Source organism: Oryzias latipes, chromosome 5, assembly GCF_002234675.1.
Source record: "Oryzias latipes chromosome 5, ASM223467v1".
NCBI lineage: Eukaryota > Metazoa > Chordata > Actinopteri > Beloniformes > Adrianichthyidae > Oryzias > Oryzias latipes.
Genome location: NC_019863.2, coordinates 19,167,284 through 19,183,653, shown reverse-complemented (window position 1 = coordinate 19,183,653; position 16,370 = coordinate 19,167,284). Strand labels below are relative to the sequence as shown.

General features: G+C 41.5%; 1 protein-coding gene across 8 annotated transcripts in view; it reads left to right on the top strand.

The window, feature by feature from the left end:
- The first annotated feature begins 5,429 nt into the window (after window positions 1-5,429).
- The window catches only part of LOC101158188 (receptor-type tyrosine-protein phosphatase T), a 313,387-nt gene continuing 302,446 nt past the window's right edge, over window positions 5,430-16,370 (top strand). For 5 of the 8 annotated variants that reach the window (XM_020703319.2, XM_020703318.2, XM_020703317.2 and 2 more), the window contains exon 1: window positions 5,430-5,857. In XM_020703319.2, the coding sequence (XP_020558978.1) occupies window positions 5,776-5,857 (82 nt within the window). In that variant the 5' untranslated portion in view covers window positions 5,430-5,775. The remainder of the gene's footprint in view (window positions 5,858-16,370) is intronic. The other 3 variants (XM_020703325.2, XM_020703323.2, XM_020703322.2) reach the window with 1 other exon arrangement.

Genomic DNA, 16,370 nt, shown 5'->3' with positions numbered 1-16,370 from the left:
TGACATTAGAATTTCTCCAAATAATAAATAGACATATTTGCACTTATGCATGCAGCACACCAATATGTTGCAATGAATCCAATGAATGGTTGTCAGATAGAGTTAGATTAATTGCTTGAAAGGGAGGGGGATGAAGCATACTATATAATCCCACTTTGATTATGATTTACTCAACTTTACCACTGGTGCAGAGGTAAAGCACTTCCCTCTGATCGGAAGATTGCAGGTTCGGTTCTCGCTCTGCCCAGCCATGTGTTGAAATGTCCTTGGGCAAGACACTGAACCCCATGGTGGTTATAGGTTATTGCCAGTGTTCGGCAGCAGGGTTGCCATCACTGTGTGAATAGGTGAATGGAACTGTGACTGTAAAGTGCTTTGGGCCTTCTAAGAAGACAGTAAAGTGCTGTAGAAGCATACGTTATTTACCCATTTATTTTTACATAGTTGTCATAATCCAGTTTGTAACATCTATTTAAGGTGTTAATACTATCTCAGTATAAGTGCAGATTATTCAGATAACGAAGATAACGTTTTTAATTGTTATCATCTATTCGAGAAATGTTTTTTCTGAATAAAAGAGGAGATAATCAACATTAGCATTAAGCAGCCAAGGAAACTCCCAGATAGATGGCACCCTAGATCACTGATCATATAAATAATAAACAAGTCTGCTTCCACGCATATGCAATGTGACACGTGTTGTGATTCACAATGTTCAATGTAAACATGTTTGAGTTTCAGGGTGGATTGCTTTGAAAAAGTTACATTGATATTATGTCTGATTTAAGATGGCAGAATCATGAACAAAAGAACAAAACAAAGCAAAACAAAAAACCCTGCAAAAAAGCAAAAATGTTATAATCCAGGTGATTTCTGTAACTATTTAGACTGAGACTGACTTTTTTACAATCAATTGATGAGACTTGATACATTTTAGGAACACAATTTCTCTGATTTCAAGTGATACTAAGACAGTCAAACAAACAATCTGCTTCAACTCTGCAAAGTAAATTTACATGAATAAGTGATGATGGAGAGGTGAAGAAGATACACGCCGAGGCTCTGAAAAACACAACCTCGTCTTAATAAGATGTCGACATCACTGAATAATGGAAATATTCATTAGCTGTCAGGGTAAAAATTCATAATGGAGGTGGGGCAGAAAAAAGGTACAAGGTCAATGAGATGTGGTCCTAGATTGTACATCATGGGTCAGAGAAGATAAGTGCAGATAAAAATATTTTAGCATGCTTTATTGCCGGGTGAAGATTATTGCCTTAATAACCCTATTCTTGGATTTTTTTTTTCACTCTATTAAAGTCATGATTTGTTTTTGGGTCGTGTTCTGCGATATCTGTTTTTGCTTGAGGTTTCAATGTATTGCTTTCTGTTCAATAATTAGTCTTAATGTCAAGATTTTCTACCATCAAGTCCATTGTTTTGTCACTTTTTGCTCCCTGGTGGTCCAACTACGTCTTGCTTTATTTTGCCACAGTTTGCTTGATACTAAGTTACTGAATTTATTTAATCCTGTTTAGGTTTATTCGATAAATAATTTAGGTTTCCATTCCTCTGCATTTAAGTTCTCCAAAAATGTAGGAGATTGGTTTTGATTGCTTAGTCCACTTAATTTAGTGTTTCCTAGAAACAACATTTAGAATTTATGGAACACTGTCAGGAGGAAAAGAGATTATTTTTTCTAATATTTCCTACCAAAAGTTTTTAAACTTTTCATACTGCATGTTAAGTATTTCTCCATCAATGAATAGAATGGGGATCACATGTTAAGGTGCAATTGAGGTTTACAAAAACACAACCGAGCTACTAACTTATTATCATAGAAAACAAGCCTTCATCATTTTCCTGTAAGGAACCAGAATGGACGTCAATGTGTTACACTTTGACAGGAACTCGCTATATGACACCTAATGTGGGGATATTTACCTGAAAAAAATAATCTATTTGTCTTCAAGTGGATGGAGCGAAGAAAGTGCGACTTTGGCCCACACATCAAAGTTTCTACATCCCAACTCAGAGTTTTTTATATAGCATTTTTCATCTGCTTGATTCTGTGACAGTTCACAGCCAAAATCATCACCAGACACCATAAAGAGGAAGAGCAGAAAAAAACCCTCAAAGCAGAAACAACAATTTCAACCTAAAGCCGTTGGCTAACCCTGATCTTCGAGAGCTTGTTTTCCCAGCTCTCCTCGCACCGCTTGCCTGCTAATTACCTGGATGTTCAGTCAATCAGAATGTGAAATCACCTGACTCAGCTAATCAGCAGCAAGGAGCGCAAGGAGAGGTGAACATTAGCTGTGGTTGTCCATTCTATTCCAGACCAAAACATTCTAAAGACAAAAAGTCTGGGTGTAACAGCATTTACCATAGAAATGGAAGTTCATTTTCAGCGACAAGATGGAAGCAGTTTAAGGCTGGATTATGAGTAAGTTCAAATGACTGTCAAACACAAATGTGACATTTCTCATTTTCTTCCTTTGCTGGGATATTTGTAACACTTCTTACCTGGTAGATAGATGGTGGAACCCCCTGCTGATATGATTAAAGTTCTATGGATTATGATAAAAACCTTTTGATTGCAAACCAGACAGTGTCACAGCAGTTTTTGGATTTGTTCTGTTAAAAAAGTAGTGGAAGGCGAATTTTTCTACTTTTTGACTTTAAACAGCACAAAACCTCTTGCTGTTATTGCTCTAAATCAATTAAACACAATATTTTAGTTTTAAAAGTGCCTATAGGTTGTTGTGGTGGGGGTGGGGGACCAGAAAGTGATTTTTTTTTTTCAAAACAAAAATCTTTGAACTTCATGCAGTTGTAGAGCTTACCCCATCATCTAAAACCTGAAAGCCACATCAATACAGTTTATGAATGATGACATTTGAGGAGCAATGTAAATCAATAGAGAAAGCAAACACTGCAGACTGGAAAGGATAACAGGGTAATTGTATTTGTGGCCATCTCAAATGTGTTTTCAGGAGCTCCCTCAATAGGTTTCCTGATAAAGAAAGCTGATGTACAGTGCAGCAGACAAGTGAATGCTGGGAGAGTTTGTGATCTTACAGCCTGAGAATCTGTTACTGAAGCCAGCAGAAAGAGCTGGAACTGTCTGAAAGTGGCAGATTACCATCTTTTAAGACTTATTCCAATAGTGAGCTGCACAAAACTGTCTCTCTTACAGAACAGACTCGAAGTGGGGATACAAATTTTTCCTCTTTATTTAACTACGCCCCTTAAGACGTCCCCCCCATCAGTTGTGAATGTTCTGGTACGAATGCAGTGTCTGATTCTAATGAGTTTATCAGTTGGGTAATGTAAGCTGCAGTGGTGTGTCTGGATGCATGAATAGCTTTAGGGAGGAGTCAAAGGGACGACCCTTGTTTACATAAAGCTGCAAAATTCAGATAAAAATACTTTATTTCAGCTTCATAAAACTACATTTATGTTTTTGCAGTTGTGTCTCATATGCTGGTTCTAAAATGAAACGTCACTTTCTAACAGGACAGTTTTTGTCCAATGTTGCACAAAATCTACCAGCTTTAGATTTCATTTGTTTGAGACAAAAACGCTTTTCAAGATGATTTGCAAAACTCTCTTTGCAATGCGGATCAAGCTTGGGTTTCTTTAAGGTTCATACTCCTGCCTCTATCGGACAGAACATAATATTTAACAGGACAAAGTTGAAGGCATGAACATTTATCCTCAAACAGGATCCAGGAGTAAACGGATTTTGCTGCTAACATTGTTAAATGTGTTATTTGATTGTCAAACAGGCGGAAATCCTTCCATAACACAATTTGCATATCCTTAACTTGCTAATCAGCTTCTCCTGGGTAAAAAACCCGCTTGTAAACTGATTTACTGAAGAAAATTGCAGCAATCTTAAAAATAAGTTTCAAACTGAGCATGCGCTATCAAGAAGTCTTTCTTTACCTTGGAATGTTTTCCTCTGAGTTTTGGAGTCTAATCCTCTAAACAGAAGACAGAAGTTCAGATTACATGCAGTAATGCATTTGTGACAGCGTGCGGCTCTGCAAAGCTCCTCGTGCCCAAAGGTCAGCTGGAGAGGCAGGCCCGGTCCTTGCAGAGTACAGGTATCTGAGGGTGCACGTGCGTTCGTGCATGTGGTGAGGTGATCGAGGTAACCCTGAAAACGGATACCCCTTGACCGTAAAATGAGTGCAGTGAGACGGATCTGATGACGGGCAGAGTGCGCGCGCACACAACACCGAGGGCGAAAGCTGTTCTTTAGCGGAGAGCGCAGGCGGCGGGACCCGGGGGAAGCCGGAGAAATGGGCTGCAGGACGGTCAAGCTGAAAGTAGACAGCAGGGAGAAGACGGTGTTGGAGTCTACAAAATAAACTCACTTACTATTGAACGAACAGTCAGGAAATTGGAACTCAAAAGGCAGAAATCTTAATCCACATGACTTAAAATTATAAATTGGATTTTTAAATCCGAATACAAGCGGCTAAAATGAGCTTCATCCGTAGCGTGACTGGGCACTCCCTTAGAATAGGGTGAGAAGCTCGGTCACCCGCAGAGAGCTCATAGTACAACCGCTTCTCATCTACATCGAGAGGAGTCAGTTGAGGTGGCTCGGGCCTCCTGGACGCCTCAATGGGGAGGTGTTCCGGGCATGTCGCACTGGACGGAGGCCCCGGGGAAGACCCAGGACACCCTGGAGAGACTACGTCTCTTGGCTGGCCGGGGAACGCTTCAGGGTCCTCCCAGAGGAGCTGGAGGAAGTGGCCAGGGAGAGGGAAGTCTGGGTATCTTTGCTTAGACTGCTGCCCCTGCAACCCGCTCCTGGATAAGTGGAGGAAGATGGATGGATTTTTTAATCCAGATGGGTTTTTCTCTGGAGTCAGTAGTCATGAGAATGTACTAATGTTTTCTTTTAAATAGCTTTATTTATGACTACTGTAATTATTCTGCACTCCTTATTTTATCCTCATTGAATTTATGATGTCAGAACAACAGAAAGGTGACTGTACAGTTGAACAAGTCCTTGTGATGGAGGGCTGCTTCATCATCACATTTGATCTCAGCTGGTTTGGGTCATCTTTTTACATTTTCCTTTAAGACAAAACAAAAAAACAAACACTATAGGGAATGTTACAGTTGTTTTTCCTTGAAAACACAAACTAAACTTTTTTTAACGAGTTGCAACGAAAACTAAAGTAAACGGCTGCAATCCTCCTAAGGTTAAAGATATAAAACGGACAGCGCTCCTTAGCTCTATCTAGTGTCTCTTTTTTTGGAGTCTAAATGGATCTTTCTTGAGGGTGATCTTTTGTTAAATCTCGGCAGTAACGAACCTTACTTTGAAACTCGTCACCGGAAGATCCGTGCGCGTAGCCCCACTATGTTTGGCACCCAGGAATGTAGCGCACCGCTCTCCATTCCTCTCCAACTCCGTGTAAGCCAGTCAGAGAGCGTCTGAGCACGCACACGTGCACACCGCGCCTCCCTTCACTGGCCTCATGGTTCACGCGCGCAGCCACGCGCACACACCTTCTCAGACCCGAAAAGAGGAGAGGAGAGGAAAGGTGTGGAGCGCGCTCTAACTTCTCTGTGCGCTCCAACTTGACTTTCGGCTTGCTGTTCTGCAACAGCACGCGGATTTTTATTCACGTTTGTTTTTTCCCCGTCCTAAACTGAGGAGAATCACTTTGATGAACAGACTGGAGTCTCTTAAATAGTTTGTTCCATATATTTATCCCGCGTAAACAGAAGAGGAGGAAAGAAAGAAAGATGGATGAACGGAGTTATTCTTGCGTTTTACTGACGGCTTTCTTATTACTTTTGGGATTTACTGAAGGACAATTCTTTCCAGGTAAGCATGCAATATGTCGTGTCAGCCTTTAAGATGCTTTGTTAACTCCCGAGAAGGACTCGAGAGTCCACAGCAGATGCGTGTTTGGTAAAAATACCGCCAAAGTCAGCTGTTATGTGCGCAAAGAGTACTGCCGAGAGGCGCTGCGGGTTTGGTCAGATTTGGTCTTGGTTCAGGTTCTCCGTCTGCTTTTGTTGCGAGCTGGAGGTCCCGAAAAAGTCTATATTTTGCGAATGTCTGCGACAGATGGAATATGTTTCAAGGTTTACCCGTGACTCGGTTTGCTGTTCTGGCGGGTTATTTTACATACTTCTCGCGCTGGACTCAGGTGACTGACGGCGACGCGCCGTCTGGGCGCCAAAAACAAACAAAAGAAAAAAAACGTTAAAACGTTGTGGAAGTTGTCAAAGCAGCAGTGGATAGAAAACTCATAGATGTTTGCGTCCGGGAGCAACTTATATCTGAGTCCGTTAATCCGATACATTACTTACTAATTTGGCTTTTTCCAACCTTTGCCGCTTTGCTTTTAGGGTTCATTTGTTTTATTTTTGACCTTGCACCGCACTCAATTTGTCCCTGCACAATCCTGTAAGACGCAGGCTGTAAAGCCACGGACCCACGCAGTCCTCAGCTGGGTCTGCGCGCTTAAGACGGAACTCTCTGGCACTTGTTACGCGTAGGGGGCTTCAAAAAGTGTCAATTTATTGAATGTTTCTTGCCGAATCGGTGATTTAAAACAGTCAGAAGCTGGAGATGAAAATCCATAGATTAAATGAATGGATCACGTCAGATCGCTCCCGAATGGCAAGTAAACTCTACATCAAGATGACATTTAAAGAAAAGATGCATCAACCGCATCCTCACGCGTTTATTCATCGCTTCTCTTCCACCCTGTTGCCGCAGCTGTATTCCTATTCTTATTGTTCATCTAAAGTCAATAGAAATACAACTATCAAAGGGGTGAAATCCTTCCTGCTGCCGCGTCTGTTAAGGTTTGCTGGATTTAAAAGAATCTCTTGAGGCTGGCGATCCACACTCTTGGTCTGCTTGGTATTCAGAGAGCGTAAGGCTCCAAAAAGAGGCTGCTTTGACGGAGAGACTGTCCCTTATGACCGAAGCCCTTCCTCTGGAGCAGCAGACTGTGCGTCATGTCGCAGGAACGAACAAATAAATCTAAAAGTCCCATCGTTCTTACTCTAAAATAACAAATATATAACAGCGGTTTTATTATTATTATTTTTTTCAAAATAGAAAACTCAGGAAAAAAAACTTCGAAACGTTTGAATTTCGTGATATGTTCGCACTAAAGTGAGGAAAGAACCACTCTGATCAGACCTACAATAACACGGAAGTGAATATTCAATTTCAAAATAATCAGCAAAATATATGGAAGTAAAAATATGTTCGAAGATAATTTGTTTTAAGTCCCAACAGCTTTTTTTGGGTCAAAGTTACTGTTAAAGTGGGTGAGAGCGTGCGAGTCTGGAGCAAAGAGCTGCGAATATTTTATTTCCCCAGACTGCTGTTTTGCTTTAAGCCGTTAGAGGGCGATGTCTGTGCGCCTGATCCCACAGTCACCAGCGCGCTTGAAGTTAGGGCGCAAGCAGACAGAGCAGTGTTCCGGATCAGGATTCTTCCTTTCCCATTTTGACCTGCCTGGTTTTGGCTTTAGAGAGCATGAATCTCCACTCAGCTGCAGCAGGAGTAGCCTGACTGTTGGTTTTCAACCACTGTCTGTCTTATAAAGTCAGCTGTCCTCTAATTCATCCTCATGTTGTGCAAATGGGATTTACTGTTTAAAAAGTTAAACTTCATTTATTTAGATATTTTAGGCTTCACGTCAAGATTGTCTTGCAATCTTTAGCCAGAAGTCCAGTTTTCTCTAAAAGCTATAGTGAGCAGATCCTTTTGAAGGTGCTGCATCTGTTTGAAGCCGTCCTTCTAATCTTGTGTGCTCAGAGCTGCTGTGCTCTTTGAGTTACAGCGGCCACTAATCGCTCTGCCTTGATGTGAAGGTGATGAGCATTCAAGTGCGTTTTAGAGGAAACACGTTTACAATTTACGTTCTACTTAATCGGATTTCTTCGACAGCAAGGACAAAAAGAGGAGAGAGCAGCAGAAAGAGGCTGAAGGAGAAAAAGGAGTGACCGTGCATCACTGTCTCGTTTTCTCCTTGAGCTGTTTGATGTGGAGACATGGAGGGGACGAGGACAAGTCTGTGGCTGAGATCAAGTCATATCTTTTGGTTGTTCAATTAGAGAAGCTTTTACATGAGGAATGGGTGACACAGAGGAAGGCGGGATGGAGAAGGAACCAAGATGAAGAGGGCTTTCTGAGCAGAGACCCGAAGATGCAGCAATGAATGAAGGTTAAAACAAAGATGTAGGAAGTTGAAGGAAGAAGGGCAGAATACATATGCAGGTGAGGGGTGATTCCCCGAGAGGAAAGAGAGAAGCAGAAAGAGGGAGAATAAAAGACCTGGAAAAGATGGAGCGAGTAGGAATAGGTGTGAAAGAAAAACGAAAAGGAGGGGAAATGACAAAACAAACAACCTGTGATCCTCATGTTTTTGCCCTTTATTTTAGAAGAAAAAAACAGAAGGGCGTTTAGAGAAATGTCCAGAAAGTCCAAGAAAGGAAGAAAAAAAACACGAAGTTAATCATGTTTCAGTTATTGATTGCCTGAGTGGTTATAATAGTTGTGTACTGTGTGTGTGTCCTAAGGAGGGAGACAGCTTCATGACAGGATGTCTGTCACCTCATGCCACGCTCTGTTTAGTATGCTGTCCATTCTCCCTCTCTGTGTGTGTCTGTCTCAGCCTAATCCATGGCACTTATTCTATTGGCCTGACTAACTGACAGCCTAATGGCAGGCCATGTTAAGTGCTGCTGGTGTGTATGTGTGTGTGTGTGGTAGGGACACACAGAGTGAATTCTGCGGGTGCTTAAGTAAAAGAACAGTGAAAGTCCACTGTCTGGATTGTGTCATTGTTTGTGCAAAGTAAATTAGTTGCAGTCAATAGTTCGTAAAAACCTTTGAGGATTAAGAAAAACGTGCATCATTTTTGCCAATCCTACTGGGTAATGCACTGAGCAAAGCATGTCTGCAATCCTTTTTCTTGCAGAAAGATGACTTCCTTCTTGGTGATTATCTAGTCTTCTTCTTCTTCTTCTTCTTTCTCTTTCGGCTTTTCCCATCAGGGGTCGCCACAGCGAATCATCCTTTTCCACCTCACTCTATCATGGACATCTTCTACCCTAACATTAGCCAACTTCATGTCCTCTGTTAAGACATCCATGTATCTCCTCTTTGGCCGTCCTCTTGCCCTCCTGCCAGGCAGCTCCATCTTTAACATCCTTCTACCAATATATCCACTATCCCTCCTCTGAACATGTCCAAACCATCTCAGTCTGGCTTCTCTGACTTTGTCGCTAACACAGGCAACATGAGCCGTCCCTCTGATGTACTCGTTCCTTATCCTGTCTAACCTGGTCACTCCTAAGGAGAACCTCAACATCTTCATCTCCGCTACCTCCATATCAGCCTCTTGTCTCTGTCTCACTGCTACCGTCTCTAACCCATAGAGCAGAGCTGGTCTCACCACTGTCTTGTACACCTTTCCTTTGAGTCTTGCTGACACTCTTCTGTCACACAACACTCCTGACACTTTCCTCCACCCGCTCCAACCTGCCTGCACTCGCCTCTTCACCTCTTTTCCACACTCCCCATCACACTGAACTGTTGACCCCAAGTACTTAAACTCCTGCACCTTCTTCACCTCAGCCCCCTGTAACCTAACGCTTCTACCTTGATCCCTCTCGTTCAGGCACATGTATTCTGTCTTACTACGACTGACCTTCATGCCTCTTCTTTCCAGAGCAAACCTCCACCTCTCTAGCTGTTCCTCCACCTGCTCTCTACTCTCACTGAAAATTACAATGTCATCCGCAAACATCATTGTCCAGGGAGATTCCTGTCTTACCTCGTCTGTCATCCTGTCCATCAGCATAGCAAACAAAAAAGGACTCAAAGCTGATCCTTGGTGTAGTCCCACCTCCACCTTGAACTCCTCTGTCTGACCTACAGCACATCTCACCACCGTCATACTTCTCTCATACATGTCCTGAACTACTCTGACATACTTCTCTGCCACTCCAGACGACCTCATACAGTACCACAGCTCCTCCCTCGGCACCCTGTCATACGCCTTCTCTAAATCTACGAACACACAATGCAGCTCCTTCTGACCTTCTCTGTACTTTTCCATCAACATTCTCAAAGCAAAAATGGCATCAGTGGTGCTCTTACGGGGCATGAAACCATACTGCTGCTCACAGATCTCCACCTTCTTCCTAAGCCTGGCTTCCACTACTCTTTCCCACAGCTTCATTGTGTGGCTCATCAACTTTATTCCTCTATAGTTGCTGCAGTTCTGCGTGTCACCCTTGTTCTTAAAGATCGGAACCAGAACGCTTCTCCTCCATTCCTCAGGCATCTTCTCACTCTCTAAAATCCTATTGAACAACCTTGTTAGAAATTCCACTGCTGTCTCTCCTAGGCACTTCCATACCTCCACAGGTACGTCATCAGGACCAACGGCCTTTCCGCTCTTCATCCTTTTCAGAGCCTTCCTAACCTCCTCCTTTCCAATCTCTGCTACTTCCTGCTCCACAACAACCACATCTTCCTCCCTTCTTTCCCTGTCATTTTCCACGTTCATCAGCTCCTCAAAATACTCCTTCCATCTTTTCTGTACACTCTCCTGGGTTGTTAGCACCTTTCCATCTCTGTCCTTAATCACCCTTATCTGTTGCACGTCCTTCCCATCTCTGTCTCTCTGTCTGGCTAGCCTGTACAAGTCCTTCTCTCCTTCCTTTGTGTCTAACCTGTCATATAGCTCATCGTAAGCCTTCTGTTTGGCCTTTGCCACCTCTCTCTTCACTCTACGCTGCGCTTCCTTGTACTCCTGTCTACCTTCCTCAGTCCTTTCTACATCCCACTTCCTTTTAGCCAACCTCTTCCTCTGGACGCATTCCTGTACTTCCTCATTCCACCACCAAGTCTCTTTACCGTCTTTCCTCTTTCCAGATGACACACCTAGCACCTTCCTACCTGTTTCCCTGATAATCTCTGCTGTAGTTTCCCAGTCATCTGGAAGCTCATCCTGACCACCCAGGACCTGTCTCAACTTCTGCCTAAATTCCTCACAAGTTTCTTCATTCTGTAGCTTCCACCACTTGGTCTTCTTTTCTGTTTTCCCTCTCTTCTTCTTCCTGGCCTCCAGAGTCATCTTACACACCACCATGCGGTGCTGTCTGGCTACACTCTCTCCTACCACCACTTTGCAGTCAATAACCTCTCTCAAATGACCTCGTCTACATAGGATGTAGTCCACCTGAGTACTCCTACCTCCACTTCTGTATGTCACTCTATGTTCCTCTCTCTTCTGGAAGTAAGTGTTGACTACAGCCATTTCCATCCTCTTCGCAAAGTCCACCACCATCTGTCCCTCCAGATTCCTTTCCTTCACACCAAACCTGCCCATCACCTCCTCATCACCTCTATTGCCCTCACCAACATGCCCATTAAAGTCTGCTCCAATAACAACTCTCTCTCCTCTGGGGAAACTCTCTATGACCTCATCCAACTCACTCCAGAATCTCTCCTTCACTTCTAACTCACAGCCAACCTGTGGCGCATACCCACTGACTACATTCACCATCACCCCTTCAATTTCTAACTTTAAGCTCATCATCCTGTCTGAGACTCTTTTCACCTCTAGAACACTGTTTACAAACTCCCCCTTCAGAATCACACCTACCCCATTTCTCTTCCTATCAACACCATGATAGAACAGTTTGTATCCTCCTCCAATACTACGTGCCTTGCTGCCCTTCCACCTTGTCTCCTGCACACACAGTACATCTACCTTCCTTCTCTCCATCATGTCTGCCAGCTCTCTGCCTTTCCCTGTCATTGTGCCAACGTTAAGAGTCCCTATTCTCAAACCTATGTTCCTGCCTTTTCCCTTCTCTCTCTGGCCACGTGCCCTTCTGCCTCCCCTCTTTCTTCGACCAACAGTAGTCAAATTTCCACCGACACCCTGTAGGTTAACAGCATCGGTGGCGGTCGTTGTTAACCCGGGCCTCGACCGATCCGGTATGTCTAAAGTGTTGTGGATGATTCGCATGGTTATTTTGGCAATTTTTACGCCGGATGCCCTTCCTGACGCAACCCTCTCTATTTATCCGGGCTTGGGACCGGCACAGAGGCAACTGGCTTGCAACCCCTGTGGCTAGATTTCTTGGTGATTATCTAGTGTTTTCTCTTTTTCTTCCCCATGACGTCACCTACCTTTTAAATCTGAAAGTTTAAAATCAATGATACTTGAATGTAGAGTCAAATTTTTTTCTGGTAGTCATTTAGAGAACATAAATTTCATTATAATTGATTGTTGTGTCAACTGCACACTGCCAATGACTGAAAGTTTCCTGCTGTAATCAGAAACTGAAAGATTTTGCACTGATAGGCAAAAATCGAAGTGAGGCGCCAATGGTTTAGTCTTTTGCTTTAAGTGGTTATCTCTGCATTTGCTTCTATTGCACAGAAGCATCCTAATAGCTATTAAGTTTGGGTCTATTTTTGTTTCTTTTTACCCACAAAAATTTAGATGTAGTGTCACTTTCTGAAAAGTAAGAGGGAACATTCTCTGATAGGTTTTTGTTTAACCAAGTTTAAAGGAGGACATGAATTCAAAAGTACCAGTATGTTTAAAAAAAAAAAGAAGTCACAAACTGAGAAGCAAACAAGAAAATTTCACCTTAAAGTCTACTTGGGTTTTTATTGAGGAAAATTAGTCCCAGTATTTTAGTTGCCTGACGAACATTTTGGACTGATTTCTCATGAAATAAAAAAAAAAAGTTTTGAACCCAAACTAAGGTTCCGTTTTGACAAAAAGTAAAGTGTCAGACATGGCGAGGATTGGTGCCTAGTGCCCCCCCCCCCCCCATCACTGCAAACCAAGTTTACACTGGCATTACTCAGCTGTTTCTTATTGTCATTATCTTATTTGTCTTCACCAAGTTTTCTTGACTTTTTTTTTTTCATTTAGGTTTATTCACTAAAGTTTTAGATTCCACGTTTGTCTAGCTTGGTTTCCATTTCCGGTCCTCTATAAACCACCTACACCACTCATACATGACAGTCCTCTTAAATAGAAACCAAAATAATCCCTGGTCCCACAACACAGTGTTCCAGGAGCTAAGTGCCAGCTATGACGCAAGTGATCTGCCCTGGTTCTATTTCTCTGAACAGCTGCATCTGAGCCGCTTCAATTCAAACAGGATCTAATGTGAATATGTTAAATTATTAGGCTTAAATGTTACCGTTAAATACTAAACTAAATTCAGTTTAGAAATTCACAATCCACTTGATTTACAATTTGACGTAAATCAGTAAAGTTATTGTTCTTGAAATTTGCTTTTGTTTAATCGAAGTACGGTAGTTATGTTAACCGCATAAACGTTTTAATTTCATTATTGAACAGAAAGGAAGCTCTGTTTTTTTTGCCTTTAAAAATTAAATAAATTTCTCTAAAGTTAAATTGATCAAGTCTTCAAGTCAAGACTTATTCTTTCATGTTTAATGGCAATTATGTGCATTTATTAGTCAGCACGTAACCATTTTGTGCAACACTGTAGCATTTTTGCTATCACAGTTTAAAACAAAACTTCAACGCTTTTCCAAAGTTTGACGTCCTTCACTTAGATTACCAAGATTTTTGTACAAAGTACAAAAGTTCAATAATCGAATCCAGTAATTGGCTGGATTGTTGAACGATTACGGTGTCATGCCTTGGAAAATCCAGGTCATGGTGTTACGACTTAAAGCACTGGTTTAATTTAGGAAATTAATCTGAAAGAAAAACAGGAATGTACTTAAATGTTGGCAATTGTTTATCGTGCAGAAAACACCAAAGCAAGATCCTGCCCAAATGATCCAACAATAAACTGAAAAGGATTTAAGAAATTTATGCATGCCAGGTCAACAAAAATTAATACAAGCCATCTTTTTGTATTCTATATGCTTATATTTTCAGGCACCTCAATAGAACTAATTCATTTTATGACGCCCTAATAATACCTAATGGACATTTTTTTTAGGAAACATCTTATACCACAAAGTGAGTAATGCAGCAATCAGAAATAACTGTGTTTTTTCTTTTTCCTTATGAGAAACTTTAGGCTCAGTTTGGGATGACTGCTTTCTTTTAATGTTCAGCAGCTTAATGCAAATTAACAGATGTAAGCTTGGAAATGTCTTTTTTTCTTCAAAAGCTGTGGGCTTCAGTCCTGGGATGTTGTGGATTCTTATCTCTCATGTGCTTTGACCCCACATTTAGGCAGAAATGCTCTCCTAAACTTGATTGTTTTTCTTCTTCATTTTTTGGGTGAAATGCTAACTTCAAAAAGTTAGAGGAAAAGATTATGTATGACATATTCTCAGTGAAAACGAGATGAAAGTGTATCTGCTTATACATATTTGAAGAGTCGGCTGACTAACAAGTAAATCAACACGTTCAGAACATGTGCTTCTGGATGTAAAGGGGATACATTTTTGAAGGGGTTACTTTCCTTCATATCAGAAGCTTACAGTTGTAGATGATCAAACAGAGAAGTTGGGATGGTCCCTAACTGATTTTGGTGTGGTGGGGCATAAACTGCCGGAATGAATTTATCAAGGCAGTGATGAAGATGAGGATGTATGTCTTACATGGTGGAACCCAGCTGGAGACAAATGAAGTTGTGTTTAAACTAATTATAATGTTGGAGGTGTAAAACATGCAGCACATTGAAACCTTCTTTTCCTCTAATTAAAACAACTGCTTATTAATGCAAGAAGTCCTAACGAAGCATAACAAGGTTTCGCTGTAATTAATCCATATTTAATAAATGATCTGAGGCGAGCAAGGCTGAGAGGCTGCTTAGTTAGATGAATCAACAAGCATGCAGGGGGGGAGGGGGTGCAGAAGGGCTGTGGATGACATAGAATAAGAGGACAAATAAGATAAAAAAGTGTAGGTGTCAGTGGGAATTTGATAAAGAGTGCTGTAAAATGAAAGGAAGTAAACACGTTGGAGGACCTCTGCATCTCCCACTTTTAAAAAAAAATCCATTGCGTCTGAAGGTGTGGGACGTCTAACCTACATGATTGAAAACCACACCAAGTTTAAAATGCGACTAAAAAGCCTCAACAGTGGAATATTTCCACTGATAAACATGACTGTCATTCCGTTCCTGATGAATTCCAGAATGCATGTCTTTCTAATTGATGAATTAAATCTAAATAATAAGGGAAAACCTAAAAAGCACAGCTGTGTTCAGGTTTTTCTTCAACCCCCCCCTTTAGTCTCCTAAATTGATTCGGACCAGGAAGTGCAAAATGTTGTAGTTCCTCCAAGCACTGCTAGAGGCGGGTTACTAAAGGGAGCATTTATCTTTTGACCTTCATGGTAAAGAGTCCAACTTTAAACTAAAAAAAAACATTTAAAAAAAAAAATATATATATATATATATTCATTCATTCATTCAGGTTTTTGAAGCTATTTGAAGCAATTTTTTGAAGTTTATTGCTTTGCATTCTCATCTGTGGGGGGATAACAAAAAACATCCAGGCACTTAGACCTCATGAGCGCTTAAATTTGTACATACTTTGGGAGGATGGTTTTTGTAGACCATTGATTGTATACAAGAACTAGACTCATTGACCCATGCTGACCCAAGCCTGTTTGCTCCAAAAAGCCAAAATCCCATTCACTTCTACTGAGAGATATTTATTACTCAGTCATTAATTTTGTCAGCATAACCATTTTTACCTCTTTTTTAAAAAGGCTTATCCATTTTTTCCTGTGGTATTTTTTCTGTAGTGGAAGTTATTTATATTATAAACAGACCAATCAGGTTTTTGGGTAAAAGTATGTGGTCTCACAATGAACGTTTGAAATGCTTGAGAGGCTCTTTGAGCCCACTTAAGTAGTTGGTGAGAGTGGTTGAGATGGAAACAATGACTGAGACCAACTTGGACAAATCACTGCTTATTGACGTCATCTGGCTCCAACATGATTGCCACCGTATTGCGAAAAAAATGGCGACTGCATTGACCTGATTTAGTTGGAGCCAGAAGTTTGCTATTTACTATAGGTGACGTCAAACTCACTCACTCATTTCTTATTTACAATCAAATGTGTGAAACCAATACTTTGCAGTGTCCCACGCAGTGGCTGTTTCAGAACATTATTGAGGAGGGTGGAGCAAACTCTGGGCTTCACTTTGCCATTCAGAATCTATAGGGTTATGGCACAGAGTTCGTAGTTAGTGGATTGTAGTGGTGTTAATCGATTGAAAGTTCAGTTCCTGCCTGGTTTGGCCATCCGTCCAAGTGTTCATTGGGGAAGACACTGAACCCCACATTGTTCCTGGTGGTTGAGGTTGACGAGGTAGCAGAACCGCCATTA